General features: G+C 46.7%; 1 protein-coding gene across 3 annotated transcripts in view; it reads left to right on the top strand.

The window, feature by feature from the left end:
- hmcn1 (hemicentin 1) overlaps positions 1-17,030 on the top strand; it is a 39,450-nt gene that overhangs the window by 13,493 nt on the left and 8,927 nt on the right. For all 3 annotated transcript variants that reach the window (XM_085928005.1, XM_085928004.1, XM_085928007.1), the window contains exons 19-78: positions 51-195; positions 476-588; positions 1,136-1,295; positions 1,591-1,756; positions 1,903-2,030; positions 2,104-2,355; positions 2,516-2,611; positions 2,675-2,869; positions 2,941-3,071; positions 3,213-3,360; positions 3,566-3,692; positions 3,771-3,925; positions 4,035-4,313; positions 4,469-4,750; positions 4,817-4,925; positions 4,984-5,153; positions 5,329-5,483; positions 5,618-5,741; positions 5,815-5,916; positions 6,385-6,561; positions 6,694-6,845; positions 6,939-7,062; positions 8,221-8,396; positions 8,493-8,589; positions 8,711-8,833; positions 8,904-9,059; positions 9,220-9,501; positions 9,571-9,738; positions 9,819-9,932; positions 10,010-10,096; positions 10,190-10,381; positions 10,442-10,615; positions 10,685-10,798; positions 10,882-11,027; positions 11,114-11,264; positions 11,423-11,620; positions 11,688-11,801; positions 11,877-12,064; positions 12,135-12,231; positions 12,310-12,471; positions 12,541-12,654; positions 12,726-12,928; positions 13,001-13,082; positions 13,162-13,293; positions 13,392-13,541; positions 13,619-13,778; positions 13,857-13,981; positions 14,057-14,240; positions 14,307-14,404; positions 14,498-14,776; positions 14,847-15,043; positions 15,123-15,204; positions 15,266-15,402; positions 15,474-15,615; positions 15,683-15,827; positions 15,906-16,033; positions 16,124-16,280; positions 16,436-16,557; positions 16,638-16,802; positions 16,893-17,000. In XM_085928005.1, coding sequence (XP_085784131.1) covers positions 51-195; positions 476-588; positions 1,136-1,295; positions 1,591-1,756; positions 1,903-2,030; positions 2,104-2,355; positions 2,516-2,611; positions 2,675-2,869; positions 2,941-3,071; positions 3,213-3,360; positions 3,566-3,692; positions 3,771-3,925; positions 4,035-4,313; positions 4,469-4,750; positions 4,817-4,925; positions 4,984-5,153; positions 5,329-5,483; positions 5,618-5,741; positions 5,815-5,916; positions 6,385-6,561; positions 6,694-6,845; positions 6,939-7,062; positions 8,221-8,396; positions 8,493-8,589; positions 8,711-8,833; positions 8,904-9,059; positions 9,220-9,501; positions 9,571-9,738; positions 9,819-9,932; positions 10,010-10,096; positions 10,190-10,381; positions 10,442-10,615; positions 10,685-10,798; positions 10,882-11,027; positions 11,114-11,264; positions 11,423-11,620; positions 11,688-11,801; positions 11,877-12,064; positions 12,135-12,231; positions 12,310-12,471; positions 12,541-12,654; positions 12,726-12,928; positions 13,001-13,082; positions 13,162-13,293; positions 13,392-13,541; positions 13,619-13,778; positions 13,857-13,981; positions 14,057-14,240; positions 14,307-14,404; positions 14,498-14,776; positions 14,847-15,043; positions 15,123-15,204; positions 15,266-15,402; positions 15,474-15,615; positions 15,683-15,827; positions 15,906-16,033; positions 16,124-16,280; positions 16,436-16,557; positions 16,638-16,802; positions 16,893-17,000 — 9,139 coding nt within the window. The remainder of the gene's footprint in view (positions 1-50; positions 196-475; positions 589-1,135; positions 1,296-1,590; positions 1,757-1,902; positions 2,031-2,103; positions 2,356-2,515; positions 2,612-2,674; positions 2,870-2,940; positions 3,072-3,212; positions 3,361-3,565; positions 3,693-3,770; positions 3,926-4,034; positions 4,314-4,468; positions 4,751-4,816; positions 4,926-4,983; positions 5,154-5,328; positions 5,484-5,617; positions 5,742-5,814; positions 5,917-6,384; positions 6,562-6,693; positions 6,846-6,938; positions 7,063-8,220; positions 8,397-8,492; positions 8,590-8,710; positions 8,834-8,903; positions 9,060-9,219; positions 9,502-9,570; positions 9,739-9,818; positions 9,933-10,009; positions 10,097-10,189; positions 10,382-10,441; positions 10,616-10,684; positions 10,799-10,881; positions 11,028-11,113; positions 11,265-11,422; positions 11,621-11,687; positions 11,802-11,876; positions 12,065-12,134; positions 12,232-12,309; positions 12,472-12,540; positions 12,655-12,725; positions 12,929-13,000; positions 13,083-13,161; positions 13,294-13,391; positions 13,542-13,618; positions 13,779-13,856; positions 13,982-14,056; positions 14,241-14,306; positions 14,405-14,497; positions 14,777-14,846; positions 15,044-15,122; positions 15,205-15,265; positions 15,403-15,473; positions 15,616-15,682; positions 15,828-15,905; positions 16,034-16,123; positions 16,281-16,435; positions 16,558-16,637; positions 16,803-16,892; positions 17,001-17,030) is intronic.

Raw genomic sequence — 17,030 nt, 5'->3', positions numbered from 1 at the left:
CTCGCTAAATAAAAGTTCAACAGAAGTTTAATAAAGCTGCCATTTTTCAGGTGACTTCAGATGAGTACGTGAGCGTGCGGAGGGACGGCAGTCTGCACATTGAGCGAGTTCAGCTCAACGATGCCGGCGACTACACTTGCTTGGCCGAGAGCCTCGTTGGAGCCACCAACCACACCACCACTGTCAACGTCCACGGTAGATATACGAGATTAAAAAAAGAACGACACAAAAATGCATTTTCTAGATTGCATTTTTTTTAGGGTGGTCTGTGAGTGGAGAAAAATAAAGGTTGCCTTTATGGCATAGCAACAAGCCGAAGAGAAAAGGAAAATGCATTAGCTTGGCCAATAGTATGTCTTCAGGGAGAGGAAGACATTCTCCAGATGCTTCTGAGATGCAAGACAACCCGCTAATGTTGAAATAGTTTATCCACCGCATTTTTGCAATGACTTTCCGACTTTGTTCTGGCTATTAGTGATTCCATCCATTCAGCATGGCCCTCAAGTCTTCAGCACTATCGAGGGGACGCCCATCGCTCTACCCTGCCGTGCCAGTGGGATACCGACGCCTCAGATCACCTGGTCCAAGGTCTGTAGATGATGTTATTTTCTCATATTCTTAAAGAGAAAATAATCAGAGGCAAGCGAATGACTTGGAATATGACTTTGCTGGGCTGTGTGCACACTCAGTCATGATCATGGCATGACGACAGTCGCGTGAAATCATTTTCAAAACATGAATACACAAGCAGAAGCATTTTATGACACATCATTTCCCAATTGGAATCATATGTCACACAGGCACACCTCTTAGGGTGTAATACTTTTTGATTTTCTTGTTATATGTGATGAGCTTTGTCTAGGTTCCACTAATATGCTTTTGTGTGTGTGTTGTTTCGTGTCACATGCCTGGAAATCAAGTTACATTGTAAATGGACTCTGGAATTTCAATATTCCGTGCGTGTCTGTGTGAGGCCACATGTTTGTCCTCCATCTAACTACCTGTGTGAACTGGCTTGTACGCTCGGCGCCACGCTGACATGTGCTTTTATGCGTTGGGTTAGATGCTACTGCCTAACTACTCATAACATTTGTGTTGTGGCGCTTCCATTCACCCTTTGCGATCTGTTTTGAAGGGTGGAGAGCTCGTGAACTTGGGTGGTCCAGCCTTCTCCTTGGACTCTGACGGTAGCTTGCTCATTGCCTCACCCTCTGGAAATGAGACGGGAGAGTTCCTCTGCACAGCTGCCAATGCTGCCGGTCACACCTCAAGAAAAGTTCAGCTTACCGTTTATGGTAATGCATATGCAAAAAGAGAGCCTAGATTTCTTCCATTTTGGGAAACCCCAAGTGCTAAAGACAATGATATGTTTTAAATCATTCTATTAAATGTCTTCTCGGAATGCCTCATAAGATGTGGGATTTATGGAGTCATTAGAACGATGCAGCTATACGTATGTAAATACATACTATAGAATCGCAGATTTGCTTTTCAACGCGTGTACATCTCAGGAGAGTCAAGAACCAATTGAGAGAATTAGCATTATTTGATTTCTTGCCACCATTTCCCATTCATCCTTTGCATTTCCAGTTCGCCCGAGGTCCAATGCTGCTGGTGCCAGAGGCTCCTCTGACCCAACAAGGATGTCGGTGATTGAGGGCAAGGATGCAATTTTACTCTGTGAAGTCCAGAGTGTCCCTCCACCCTCCATTAGCTGGGCCAAAGGGAGGCAGCTCATCTCTCCTTACTCCCCAAGGTGAAAGGCTCATTTTGGAAAATATTTCAACTGTCCCAAACTTCTGTGTCTATTGGGACAGCCTAAGATAGAAAATATGAATTGTCATTGCCATTCAATTGCACTTTATTTAAGAAATCAACTAGCTTTTAATGTGCTTCTTCCAGGCACCATCAGCTCCCCTCAGGGTCACTGAAAATCTTTGAGACCAAATTGTCAGACAGTGGCCTCTATGTATGTCTTGCCTCCAATATTGCTGGCAACCTAACTCAATCCATAGAATTGAGTGTTCTGGGTAAATTTGCCTTAACATTCAACTACAGTACGAGCAAATAAAATTTATGACGTTGTTAACCTCTCCCCATCAGTGCCCCCGAGTATCCAGGCTGGTCCCAAGGTCATGAAAGTCCAGATGGGTCATCTTGTGGAACTTCTGTGCATAGCCCAAGGTGTACCGAAGCCCGCCCTTTCCTGGACAAAAGCTGGCCGGACATATCCTATGTCACCTGATGGCACTCTCACTTTGGACCCAGTGGGCCTGGACGATGAAGGAACTTACACCTGTACAGCAGTCAACATTGCAGGCAGTGATGAAGCTCAAATTCAACTACTAATCCAAGGTGACTTTCAAATATTCGGAGGATATTGCTTTTCAAAGTGTAGTCACGAGTGCCAGTTATTGTTTGTTTGGTAATTCCATGTTCAAGGCCATCTCACACTCTGCTCATGTCGTAAGAGTCGCTCATTGATTCATCTTTTTGTTGCGGTGTGTATTTTCAGTTCCCCCGGTGGTTGAAATCTTGGAGCCCCCATTCAATAGTCCCTTACAGGAGAGAGTTGCAAACCAAAGAATCGCCTTCCCCTGCCCGGCCAAAGGTACATGACTCATAATTTACTGCTCATCCACTATGCAAATTTTTGTTGTTGTTGTTGACGCAGGCCTTCCCAAGCCAGTGATTCGATGGCTACGTAACGGCCAGGAGCTGACCGGCAATGAGCCCGGCGTGTCTATCCTGGAGGATGGCACTCTGTTGATTCTCGCATCTTTATCACCGCTGGACGACGGAGAGTATGTCTGCGCTGCCGCTAATGATGCCGGCTCGACAGAGAAGAAGTACCAGCTCAAAGTCAATGGTGACGATTCATGTTCACAATACTACTAAAAGGGCATCTCTCTTATTGTAATCAAATCAATTGCTTTGCAGTTCCCCCAACATTTCGAGACAGTGACGCTTCAGGAAACCGTTCCGTGGTTCAGAGCCAGCCCACCAGTTTGGTTTGTGATATAACAGGAAGCCCCACCCCAGTTATCACTTGGTACAAAGATGGAATTCTCGTAAGTAAACGAAACCTGAACAAACTCAGCTGTCATATTTCAAGAGGTTGTCTTGGTTTTTACTAGAAGCAGACTTTTATGAGCATTCCTTCAGTTCACTGACAAATGTATTTTTTTAATCATCCTAATGTTGTTCAATAGGTAGAGGCCAGTAACAGTATCCAGATTGTGGATAAGGGCAAAAGCCTCAAACTGCTGAAGGCGTCCACAGCAGAAGCGGGCAGCTACACCTGTAAAGCCATCAACATTGCTGGCAGCACAGAAAAAGACTTCTTTGTCAATGTATTGGGTGAGTAAAAAGGGACACGATAGGAGATCTAGGCTTGTGCATTCCTGTGTGGACTTTTTGTCTCTCTCCGCCTACTTCAACTTTGTGTTCTTCTGAATGGTTTTCCATCCGAAAGTGTCAGTCCATTTGATTGTCCCAGACAGGATTTATGATGCACGATGGGAGGAACGGCCGATTCATTAAGCACATTTCCTCTGTGTCACAGTCCCGCCCAGCATTTCAGGGTCCGACTCTCCTCAGGATCTGTCTGGAACTCTCAAACAAGAGATCAGATTGGAGTGCAAGGTGAAAGGCGTGCCGTTTCCCACAATCCAGTGGTACAAGGACAGAAAGTTAGTAGCCAATAATAATAATAATAATCAGTCCTTCTTCAATCAGTCCCTTTCACTTATGCTCTGTCATGTTTCTAGGGTGGTTTTTCTTGGGGATCCAAACTTGGAGGTCCTCGACCATGGTCAAGTTTTAAGAATTAAGAGTGCCCGTCTTGGAGACCAGGCCAGGTATCAATGTAGTGTCATGAACACGGCTGGCAAACAGTCCAAGGACTTCAATCTCAAAGTGTATGGTAAAGGCAATCCCTTTTTATCAGATGGCAGGCCAAAATATCGGGAATGTTACTCAACGGCAAAGGAAAGAGACACTAGAAAGTCAAATGTCATTTTGTGTGTTCCAAGTTCCCCCATCCATCCGAGGCGGTAACCAAACAACAGAAGTTAGCGCCCTGCTGGACACAGTAGTTACGCTTGAGTGCGAAGCGCGGGGAGTACCACTCCCCGTCGTCACCTGGTACCGAAAAGGAGAGGCCCTTCTGTCGAGCCGCCAGTCACAGTACGTGGAGCAGGGTCGTTACCTGAAGATCCCTCGGGCGCAGGCGTCAGATGCCGGCCGGTACACCTGCAAAGTGACCAACGTGGCAGGGACTGCTGAAAAGAGCTTTGAGCTTGATGTCTACTGTAAGAAATCAATATTTTACTTCAACTGTTGACAAAGCATATTTTGAGTGACATTTAAAGTGATACTTTGGTTTGGTGAGGCTGGAGTGGAAATATAATATCAGGTCATCTGAGTTGTTCTCTGTAGCCTCTCATTCTTTCTCCTCTACCCACAGTGCCTCCTTCCATAGCAGGGGGACAGAGTGGATCTTCTGAAAGAAAGGTGGTCCTTAGTAAGCCTCTCATCCTGGAGTGTGAAGCTGGTGGCTACCCTCCCCCTTCCCTTACCTGGCTGAGAGACGGAGTTCCAGTCCAGCATGGAGACAATCTCAGAGTCCTCGACCAAGGGAGGAAAATAGAAATTCTGTCAGCCACGGTGTCGGACTCGGGACGCTACGTTTGCGTGGCAACGAGCATTGCTGGGGAGACAGAAGTCGCGTATGACGTCATCGTTTTGGGTACGCGCAAATTTCAAATTCCCATTCCAAATACCAGAGTATCTATAAAATGATTCTTCGCCTTAGTGCCGCCCATAATTGATGGAGGAGATGAGATGACTGACAGCAGTGTCATAATACACAACCCTCTGGAGCTGGACTGCCACGCCACCGGGACGCCGGCACCTACCATAAGGTAAGATTTATTTTAACTTCAGAATGAAGACAGTCAATTTGACCTTGGCCATCCTCAGGTGGTATAAAGACGGGCAAGTCGTCAGACCTGGAGATGGGGTGCGACTTGCGGCCAGCGGATGGCGACTGATTATCCCCCGCGCTCAGGTCTCCGACACGGGTCGCTTTCAATGTGTGGCCTCCAATGAAGGAGGAGACCACGAGAAGGACTTCAATGTGCTTGTGCAAGGTAAGAGTAGAAAGAAACATTTGTATCCGTTGTGCATACGTATTGTAATACTAAAATGTCCTCTCTAAATGCAAGCTGCGGGAAATGTTTGGGTGAATATTTCTATTTTCTGCTACTTTGCCTATTCTCCTGTTCTGCAAAATAGACAATGAGTCTACTCTCTGAACTATTCCAGTTCCTCCATCGATTCGGTCCACCGGTAGCGCTGAGCGTGCGGTCGTTCTGCACAAAGCGATCAATCTGGAGTGCATCTCCAGTGGCATCCCGGCGCCTACCCTTACCTGGCTTAAAGATGGTCGACCCGTCGATACATCACACGAGCAGTTTAAGGTGGCTTCGTTGATTATTTGAGTGTAACAAAGAGTCATTGTTTACTTCTTTATATAGAGCCACAAAAATCCACTTTAGCATGAACTGAATGAGCCGTCTTTGTTGTGTTTCTGTGCATGGCTTTTGCACAACAGCTGGAGTCAGCAGGCAGAGTGCTGAAGATCACAAGGGCAAGACAAGAGGATTCTGGGAAATACACCTGCCTGGCCACAAATGCTGCGGGGGAAGCTCAAAAAAGCCTACGGCTCAGTGTCCACGGTAACGAAACAAGACCTCCTGTTTCATCTGTTACATTGAGCTTCTATCGAACGCTTGTGTGTGTGTTTGGCAGTGCCGCCCACCATTTCAGCCTCTGGGGAAGTCATCAACCAGACCATCTTGTCAGGCTTCTCTACTGAGCTCGAGTGCAAGGCCACAGGCAGCCCGTTACCTGGTGAGACTCACAAACGTCTTCCTGTCTTCTTCTCTAGTTCAAAGGCAGACTTTCAACTGACCTTGACTTTTCCGTGAACGCATCACCGGAAAATTTATCTCAGATGACTCCCTACAGGCGACTTGATTCCCACCGCCATTCTTTCCATGTACCGTAGCGTGCACTGTGCTGATAAGCAGGCACATTCCAGCATAATTGAAGACTTTTCTTGAGATGTGTTTGTAGTTTGGAGCTAATGTTGCATTCCAGATCGACCGGGGTTAGCGAAATGAGAAATGTAAACATATCGGGTTTCGATTCGGCTCTTGAAAACAAGATGCCAAAGGTTAGTTTTGCCCAATTATCTGGTTTTGCCTCAAACTCACCTAGAACAAAAAATATTAAAATTGCACCCTTTCATACAAGAAATAACGTTGACGCAAAATATCATCAGCACCTGATATCGACACAAGCTCTTTGGTGTCCTAGCGATAACGTGGTACAAAGATGGCCGACCTCTGACAAGTACAGCCGGGGTGACTCTGCTGAAAGGTGGCCAAGTGTTGGAGATCGAAAGAGCTCAGCTATCTGACGCAGGGCTCTACAGATGTGTAGCAGTCAACTTGGCTGGAGTTGCAGAGACATCCCACAGCTTGCAGGTGTTTGGTCAGTGTCTTTTATTTGCTTTGCCAATTACAACAGATGTTTTATTCCTCTATCAGTAAGAATGTCAAGACTGCTGTTGTGGCTTTGTGCAGTCAATCAAATGAAAGCATTTTTCTCACATTTCTTTTGCAGTGCCGCCAGTCATCTCTAGCCGAGGTGGCACAGTAACAGTAGTAGTGAACGAGGCCGGCAGACTGGAATGCGAGGCTACTGGCGTGCCCTTACCGAGTCTCACCTGGCTCAAAGATGGAAGCCCAGTGACAAGTGTATCTCATGGAATACAGGTTATTTCTGCAGAACTTTTATCATCTTGTGATAAATGTAATGATATAATTATTATCCCGGCATCAGACTTGCTTACCGTGGCTGTCCCTCAGGTGTTGTCCGGTGGCAAGGTGCTGTCTCTGAGCAGTGCACAGGTGAGTGACATGGGCCGCTATACCTGTGTCGCTGTCAACGCTGGAGGAGAGCAACAGCGAGATTATGATCTGAGGGTTTATGGTGAGGTACCATTTGTTACTTCTGAACAGTGCCCATCAAAGTTTGGTCCACGTGGTGGCGTCTAAGAATCTTTATCCTTTTTCTCTTTAAGAATTTGACAATAATCTGATCTGATCTTTTTTTGTGCCATAAAATGTGCAAAGTAGTCAAAAAATGATTGATGATAATGATAAATGTTCAAAGGTGTTGGCAAGCCGAGAGCAGCAGGCAGCAAAAGCTCTGCGTGTTCCATTGTTCCTTTTCCAAGCTTCCATTCTTTGTTTTCCTGACAAATTCCTACCGACATCAGACTGCACTTTGTCTTCCAGCAGACGGACAGATCGCACCGGTGGCGGATCACGGGGGTCTTGAAATGCACGCAAGTGCGGCCAGAATAAGCTTAGCTTTTCAATAAACATTGTCAGCTTCCTGCAGGGAGCAGAAACATGATGACGTATACAAGCCCAATCGAAACGGATGTCACTTTGGCAGCGCCCAGTTTACAGGCAGGCAGGCAGGGAACCACAAAGTCTCTCCCATGTCTGTTGAAACAGGCACTGGATGTATGCACAATGCAAACATCCACACAGTGTGCGTTTCCTCTGAAAGATCAAGACAAAATAAAGGCCGATTTGCTGCGGTAATTGCTACCATGCTTCAGCAGCGTCCTGACTTGCTCTCTGTCTCTCCATATAATGCAGAGGAAATTGCCTCGCAGTCATTTTATCAATCAGGACACGTTTAAACAAACAAGCAGTCATGACAAGTACCAGTGCAGTTGCCGACTGACGACGTATTTAAGGTTATTTCATTTAGTTGCCCCGAACCAGGATATGAGCCAGAATATGTATGCTGATGATAGTGAATGCGTTTAGTCAAAAGAAAATACGCAAACGTTAGTTGATTGACGTTATTGCTGCTGGCTTGGCCCGAGACATAAAGCAGATGCCCAAATTAGAGAATCAGGTATTGCGTTAGATCACACCTTCAGATAAATAAATATTTGTGTAGGTCTCCACGGGCTACTTAAAAACTGGCTATACTAATCATAGAATTCAATGTGAGATATTTTCTGTCTTCATCATCATCATTATCTTTCTTTGAGCAAAATGTTGGTATTTATTAATCTAATCTGTATTGGGATTTTTTTTTTTTTTTAAATATCCATATCTTTCTCAGTGCCGCCCAACATCAAGGGGGAGGAGATGAACGCCACCGTGATGCTCGGCAGTCCTGTGGAGCTGCACTGCCTGAGCGATGCCATTCCCCCACCCACTCTGTCGTGGCGCAAAGATGGCCGCCCGCTGTTCAGGAAACCTGGTCTGGCTCTCTCAGAAGATAAAAGTTTGCTCAAGGTTCAATAAACCTCCTCATTATTAAATAAATGACACTTTTCATGATGTAACGTGCAGTGCCAAGGTTGGTATTGAGCTGATTCTTCTGATTGCTAGCTTGACAGTGTTCAGGTGCAGGACTCAGGCCGCTATACCTGTGAAGCCACCAACATCGCTGGCAAGACAGAGAAAAACTATAATGTGAATGTGTGGGGTGAGTTGTGTGCTTTGTCTCCATGATGTTTTGGAAATGTTCACTTTCTGCCATGCAAATCATTTCCCATTCAAAGCAAAGATCTTTCAAAGTCAATGAAATTCATTTACCTCCACGACAGTTTCTCCAAGTATTCGAGGCTCACAAGAGGTGTCACCACTCACAGTGGTTGAAGGAAATCTCATCACATTGGTGTGCGAATCCAGTGGCATACCACCTCCCAGTCTAAGCTGGAGGAAGGATGGTAAATAGAACTGCTATATGCTTTTACCGTACTAAAAGTCATGTGATTCTCACCTTTTCTTGCGCACCAGGTGTGGCGCTCCAGTCCGATGAGCGGCTCAGGGTTTTATCGGGAGGTCGTCAGCTGCAGATTTCCAATGCAGAGAGGGCGGACGCAGCTAACTACGTCTGTACGGCTTCCAGCGCGGCTGGCAGCACATCCAAGGAGTACGGCTTGCAGGTTTACGGTTTGTACGCTCTTTATGGCTTCAGTCCAGTCAAATTCATTTGTTGCAAACTCTGTCTGTAACCGTCAATGGCACTAAATGAGAAAAAAAAAAAGAGATGAATATTTAATCTCAAATCAACATAGTGCACATACCAATTTATGTGCTCTTCTCACTTTAGTCCGCCCTTCCATCAGACACGGCGAGGGTGACACCGATGCCGTGGTTGTGACGAAAGGAGGCAACGTGACGTTACAATGCGCGGCGGACGGCCTGCCGCGGCCAGCGCTCACCTGGCTGAAAGACGGACGCCCCGTCACAGGGCTGCGTGGCGCTAAGCTTCTGAATGAGGGACGGCTGCTTCACATTCAAGATGCTAAGATTTCAGACACGGGACGCTACACGTGTATCGCCGTTAATGTGGCGGGGCAGGCCGACAGCGAGCACGACATCAGCGTGCACGGTAGGAAGTAGTTACCCTGAGTCGAATTGCACTCTTCGTTTGACTTGACCACATTCCTGCCTTTTCCAGTCCCACCCACTATCGTGGGCCAGGTTCAATTCCCAGAAAATGTCAGCGTTGTGGTGAAGAACCCTGTGGCTCTGAGCTGCGAGGCCTCCGGCATTCCTCTTCCTGCCATCGCTTGGCTGAAGGACGGTCGACCAATCAAAGGGAGCAGTTTTGTTCGTGTTCTTTCAGGTCAACCTCTTGCACTGGCATTTTATGCTGAATGTTCAAAGTAATCATTGCAAAATAATGACAAATTAAATCTGGTCTAGGAGGGCGCAGCCTGCGTCTAATGCATGCGGCCATCGAGGATGGCGGGAGGTACACCTGCATCGCATCCAACAGCGCTGGAGAAGAAAAGAAACATTTTGACCTCAACATCCTTGGTAAACCAATCGGCCTTCAAATTGATTACTGATGACATTGATAAGCTTTTCATACATTTGTACCTCATGGCAACCAGTTCCACCAAGTATCGCGGAAGAAGGAAGTGTCACGGACACCAAAGTGAAGGAAAGGCACAACGTTACGCTGACCTGTGAGGCCTCTGGTATATATATCTTTTGTCCTCCCAGTCCTGGAACCTTTTTGCCACACCAAGCTCTGTAAAATACTCAAGTCTGTGTTTATTTTTTGTTTTTAGGCAACCCAATTCCAGAAATCACATGGCTAAAGGATGGAAAACGATTACTGCCTGACAAACGCCACCATGTCATGTCTCACGGCCGTTACCTCGTAATTTCCGGCGTGCAAGTGGCTGACACCGGCAGATACAGCTGCCTTGCGTCAAACAACGCAGGAGATCGCAGTCGCCATTTCAACCTCAATGTCCTGGGTAAATACATAGGATGAAAACAAATTGTTTTATAATTTGACTGTCTCGTATTCTCTTCAGTTTCTCCCACCATTGCTGGGTCAGGACCGGACGGTTCAGCCGAAGAGGTGACGGTAACCTTAAGTAGCCCCACCTCACTGGTGTGCGAAGTTCAGTCGTTCCCTCCTGCATTGATCACTTGGCTCAAAGATGGCCTTTCGTTTGAGTCCGGTCCTAATGCCAGAGTTCTTCCAGGTTACGTATATGAATCTAATCTCTATAACATTTGATGTCAGTAATGTATCATTGTTTCTCCTTCCCCAGGTGGGCGAACCCTGCAGATTCTTAACGCAAAAGAAGAGGATGCCGGACGTTATACTTGTGTTGCCACTAATGAGGCTGGAGAGACACTCAAGCTGTTTGATGTCAAAGTATACGGTGAGTTCACGCCATGCGTGTCATCCACTAAAGCTATCTCACACCTCTTCATTCAAATACCCCAAATGCTGCTTTCACCCCAGTTCCCCCGCAAATCGATAAAAATGATATTCCGGGTGATGGACTAGCGCCTAAAGAAGTCAAGATCAAGGTCAACGGAACGCTAACGTTGGAGTGCGCAGCGCAGGCCTTTCCTAGCCCAGCATTGCAGTGGTACATGGACGGAAAGGTACGCCGTCTCCTTTTCATTTTTTTGCTTTCACGTCTGTCAATAAAACTGGCTTTCCTCTCGCTGATGCTTCTTCTCCTTCATAGATTCTGCGGGCAGATGAGCACGTGTCCATTACAGCTAATGGTCGGATTGTTCAGATCAGACATGCTCAGATGTCTCACACTGGCCGTTACACTTGCAAAGCCACTAATGTAGCTGGAGAGGACGAGAAGGACTTTGATGTAAATATACAAGGTGAACTGGGTTGACTGATGATGATGATGATAATGTGCCTGAGACCTGGGGTTGATATCATTGCTGAGATTAACCCTCCAACTATTCCATGAATGAAATACTTGAACAATCTATTTGCAGTTCATTTTTGTTTGTCTGTTCCTCACCTTTTTTCTCAGTTCCTCCCAGTTTCACCAGACCCGCCGGAAGTGGTGATCCACTGTCCCCGTCAGATTTTGGGGTAGATGCCCGTGATGTGATTCTCAATAATCCCATCTCTCTATATTGTGAGACCAATGCCGTCCCCCCGCCGACGCTCACCTGGTTCAAAAATGGCCAGGCCCTGAACTCCAATGACAACATTTTGATCATGCCAGGTAAGAGAGCAGAAAGAAAGAAGCAGCGAGTGCATGCTAACGTGTCCGTGCTTTCCTTTCCTGTCAGGAGGAAGAGTGTTACAGATCCCCAGAACTCAGGCGGAGGACTCGGGCAGGTACACATGTGTGGCTGTCAATGAAGCAGGAGAAGATTCCATTCAGTATGACGTTCGAGTATTATGTGAGTGTGGTGTTGGAGCCAACGTAGTATTTTGAAACCTCTGCTTCACTGCGCTGTATTTGTGTGTTACATCAGTGCCCCCCACTCTACGAGGGCTACACAACGATTTACCTGAGGAGGTGACGGTCTTGGTCAATAAAACAAGCTTGTTGGAATGCCATGTGGATGGCAACCCCGCCCCAAAGATCACCTGGTTGAAGGACAACCAGCCAATCAGCTTCGATGGACCTCATCAAATTGTGTCCAATGGCAGAACACTTCAGGTGGCATTTGTGTGAATGTTACTGATCTCATTTGAAGATCAATGCTTACTAAGCGTGCCTTCTCTGTCAGTTGTTGGCAGCTCGAGTGTCTGACACGGGACGCTACGTGTGTGTGGCCGACAATGTGGCTGGAAGTGTTGAAAAATCCTTCAATCTCAATGTGCACGGTAAGGCGTGAAAACCATCAACTCTAGATTTGTTTTGTTTTCCCTCACAACTTTATGTCCATATGGCTCTTCTTCCAGTTCCTCCTACAATTTTAGGCCTGAACCATGAGAACGTGACAGTGGTGGTGAACAACTTTGTGTTCCTGTCATGCGAAGCCATCGGTTTCCCCCCTCCTACCTTGACTTGGTTAAATGACAGGGGGCCACTTCAGGCCAACGCCAACGCACTGGTCATGCCGGGTATGTGAAGTCATTGACACGTGGACGGAGAATGAGTTACTAGTTTAGCAGCTTCATTTGTGCCCGCAGGTGGTCGTACTTTACAAATCTTGAAAGCCAAAGTATCAGACGGCGGGAAGTACACTTGTGTTGCCATGAATGCAGCAGGAGAGACTTACAAGAACATTTACCTCACAGTGTTTGGTAAGTCCTCCCTACATGTCAAGCGAGTGGAAGAAAGAAATCATCAAATGGAAGAGTTGTGTTCTCCTCAGTTCCTCCCAGTATCCGGGACAATAATGGGGATTTTCCCGTTGTGGTGAATGTGCTTGCGGGGGAATCGGTGACTTTGGAGTGTGAATCCAATGCAGCTCCTCCTCCTGTCATCACCTGGTACAAGAATGGAAGGATGGTGACAGAGTCTGTCAACTTGAGCATTCTGGCTGGAGGGCAAATGCTTCAGATCAGAGCCTCACAAGTGAGACTTTATAAGAAATAAGTTAGAATCTTATTTTGTACGTTTTCCTAATCGATCTCATTTCATTTTCAGGTGTCTGATACTGGACAATATGTGTGCAAGGCAACCAACATTGCCGGTCAGATGGACAAGAACCTCCATCTGAATATTTATGGTATTCGGCTTTAGCGGATGATGCAATTCTTCCATTCTTTTATTTCTGAAGTAAATATTTCTTTTGCTGTCAATTGCAGTTCCCCCTCACATTGACGGCCCTGCTGAGGAAAAGGTTGTAGAAACCATCAGCAATCCAGTCACCTTTTCCTGTGATGCTGCTGGGATCCCGCCTCCCAGTCTCACCTGGTTGAAGAACGGACAACCGATAGGTGAAGATATGCCGGGACCTTCTTTTATTGTGGTGGATGAAATGACATGGTTATATTCCTTTGAGAGAATGACAATTTCATGAATGTAATTTGTTTAGAAAGCTCAGCTTCTTTGGAGATGCACATCTTCTCTGGAGGCAGCAAGTTTCACATTGCACGCTCACAGTTGTCTGACAGTGGCACTTATACTTGCTTGGCCTCCAATGTGCAAGGCAAAGCGCAGAAAAACTACCACCTCACCATCCAAGGTAAGCGGAGACAAGAACATCTTCTCATCTAATGCACATTGGGTGACTGGAACTAAAAGCAACAATACTCTCTCAAGTTCCCCCCAGTATCTCTGGATCAGAGTTACCCAGTGAGATTGGGGTCCTGCTGAATGAAAGCATACAGCTGGCATGCCATGTCCAGGGATCGCCAATTCCAACCATCCAATGGTTAAAAGATGGACGAGTCATTAACAATACAGGGAATAAGGACTTCAGGTACATGAAAAAAGCTTTGCAATGCTCTGCTCTGCTCTGCTCTGCTTTGCATACCAATTTTGCTGTGGTGTTGCTTAGGATCAGTCCAGATGGCAGCATTCTCACCGTGACTGCTACTCACACCACTGACAGTGGCAAGTACACCTGTGTAGCCTCCAACAAAGCCGGAGAAGAAGATCGGATATTCAATTTGAATATATATGGTTGGTCAAATAGGAATGGTTTTCACTGTATTCGCTTCCCCCGGTAATAACCTGAAGCTTCTCTTACTCCCTCAGTGCCTCCCGCGATTGAGGCCAATGATGAAAAAGTCGAAGAATTGACGGCAGTCCTGGGCAACTCGGTCAGCATGGAATGCGTAGCGACAGGATCTCCTCCGCCTCAGCTTAATTGGCTCAGAAATGGCCTCCCCCTTCCAGTGTCTTCACACATACGCCTTCTCTCTGCTGGCCAGCTGCTCCGGTAGGCACTCAAAAAAAGGATGACAAGCCAATGATATGATTCATACATGTGGGATGTGTCAACCAGGATTACACGCACCCAAGTGTCTGATGGTGGCACCTACACCTGTGTGGCATCAAATAGAGCAGGAGTTGACAACAGACATTACAACCTACATGTGAATGGTGAGTCTGACGTGTGATGACGTTTGACAGGAATTATGTGGATACAAAAAGGTTGGGAACTTCACCTGTATTTTTCCCCCCCCTCTCTCGTAGTCCCCCCACTTCTGGATGGAGCAGGGAGCACAGATGAGGTGACTGTAGTTGGAGGAAACCTGGCTTCTCTGTTGTGTTTAGCCGATGGAAGCCCAACCCCGTCTGTCAGCTGGCTCAAAGAGGGGGAACCTCTCTCATATGACACCCAACTAAAACTACTCAACCAAAACACAACAATTCAGTTCCTCCAGGCTCAAGTCAGCGACGCAGGACATTACACTTGTATTGTCAGCAACACCGCTGGTCAAGCGAGCCGTCATTTTCATTTGAAAGTTCTTGGTAGGTTCAATCATAGAAGGCTGTTTAACTATGACTGGATTTGTGGTTCTGATGGGTGGTTTGTTTTCAGAGCCTCCACAAATCAAGGCATCTGATGTCGCAACCGAAGTTTCCGTGGTGGTTAATAACGTACTGGAGCTTCAGTGTGAGGCCTCGGGTATTCCTGCACCCTCCTTGACGTGGCTGAAGGATGGACGTCCGATCCCGCAAACTGACAGCCTGCGACTCCTTCAAGGAGGAAAAGTGCTCCGCGTCGCATCGGCGCAGGTGGCAAATTCCATTCCGTGCCACTTGTGGTCCATCGTGGATTTAATATCCTAAGACGTATGTTTGAATGTGAATTCAGTTGGAGGACACTGGCAGATACAACTGCTTAGCCAACAGTCCAGCAGGCGATGATGACAAAGAATTCTTAGTGCGAGTGCACGGTGAGTAACAGAAATATATTGATTGCAATTCTATCTTCACCCTTGCTGTGAAATGTTCCAGTTCCTCCTAACATTGCGGGAGAGAGCACTCCTCAGGATGTGTCCGTGCTGCAGAACAGACAGGTGACTCTGGAATGCAAGTCTGATGCAGTTCCACCTCCAACTCTAAGATGGCTTAAAGATGGTCAACCATTGCAGGTAGAGAAAATCACACAAAGGTTTTTTTTTTTTCCCATTTGATGACAGGTGATTTTTTTTCCATCGCGTAGGTGTCTGCACGTGTGCGCGTTCTCTCCGATGGCCGCTACTTACAGATCAACATGGCTGAGCTGAGTGACAAGGCTCAGTATACGTGCGTGGCCAGTAACATCGTTGGCAAGACTACACGCGAGTTTAACTTGAACGTCAATGGTAGTAAATATATTTCTTGGTGTCGATGCCTATTGAGAACGTTAGCATAACAATGTGTGTTCTTCAGTGGTACCGACAATCAAAGACGGCCCTCAGACCGTGTCTGTTCTTATGGATAAGCCAGTTGTGCTGGAGTGTATTGTCGACGGTGTGCCGGCACCCCGGGTCACCTGGAGGAAACATGGAGCCGTATTGGCTGGAAATAACCCCAGGTACACAAAAATGAACTCCAAAGCGAATTTTTGCATTTTCTAGCACTCCATGAATATTTGCTCCTATTTTGTGTGCAGGCATACATTTATGGATGATGGCTCGTTACACATCCACTCCGCACAGGTGACCGACACCGGTCGCTATTTGTGTATGGCCACCAACCCGGCCGGGACGCAACGCAAGAGAGTTGACCTTGAAGTATATGGTGCGGGGAAAGAAAAAAAAAAACACAAACAAATCATGACATTAAACCGTGTCCATCACCAAACTGTTTTGATACGTTGTCACCTTTCAGTGGCTCCCTCGATTCTTGACGGACGGACCAATGTGACGGTTACCGTCAATGTTCAGACCACCCTCGCTTGTGAGGCCAGTGGCATACCCAAGCCCTCGGTGGTGTGGATGAAAAACGGACAAGAACTCAATACTGACCAGAACCAGAATATGTACAGGTTGATTCAGGTTTTTCTACCCCTCTCGTCTTCTGGTCATTTCAAACTCTATTTTGCAAATTCGAAGCACGACACAAAGCCAATCATTCATTCCCTCCAGTGTCTTTCATCTCGTGACCGAACAAGAATTGAACTTTCTGATTTGTCCTTTGTAGATTGCTCAGTTCGGGTTCACTGGTAGTGATAGCACCCACAGTGGAGGACACGGCTTTGTATGAATGTTTTGTCTCCAATGAGGCAGGGGAAGATGCCAGATTCATCAATCTCACTGTCCAAGGTGACAAACATCACGACTCTCCATTTGTATTGCTCAGGGTGAATCAAAAAGTGAGTGTTTGGCTACCGTCGTCTTCCTAGTTCCTCCCTCCATAGCTGATGAACCCACAGACCTCGTTGTAGCGAGACTATCCCCAGTGGTCATTGCCTGTACTGCCTCGGGCATCCCGGATCCCACAATTCATTGGAGTAAAGATGGCGTTGAGATGCTCAAGCTGGGACAAGGATACAGGATCTTGCACACGGGTCGGTGTTTGAATGCTTTTTGTTGGAATCCATTTGCAGCTGCCTTTATATGTCATTTGCAGTGATGTTGGTATCTTGTGCTGTGTTCAGGTCAAATTGAAATAAGCTCAGCTGAGCTCAGTCACGCAGGACGCTATTCGTGCACAGCGAAGAACGCCGCAGGCTCTACTCAACGCCACGTGCAGCTCACTGTGCAGGGTAAGACTTTGTTTCAGGGAGATTTGAGCA

This window comes from Syngnathus leptorhynchus, chromosome 13, assembly GCF_054491065.1.
Source record: "Syngnathus leptorhynchus isolate UIUO chromosome 13, UIUO_Slep, whole genome shotgun sequence".
Classification (NCBI taxonomy): domain Eukaryota; kingdom Metazoa; phylum Chordata; class Actinopteri; order Syngnathiformes; family Syngnathidae; genus Syngnathus; species Syngnathus leptorhynchus.
This window is presented reverse-complemented; position numbering and strand designations above follow the sequence as displayed.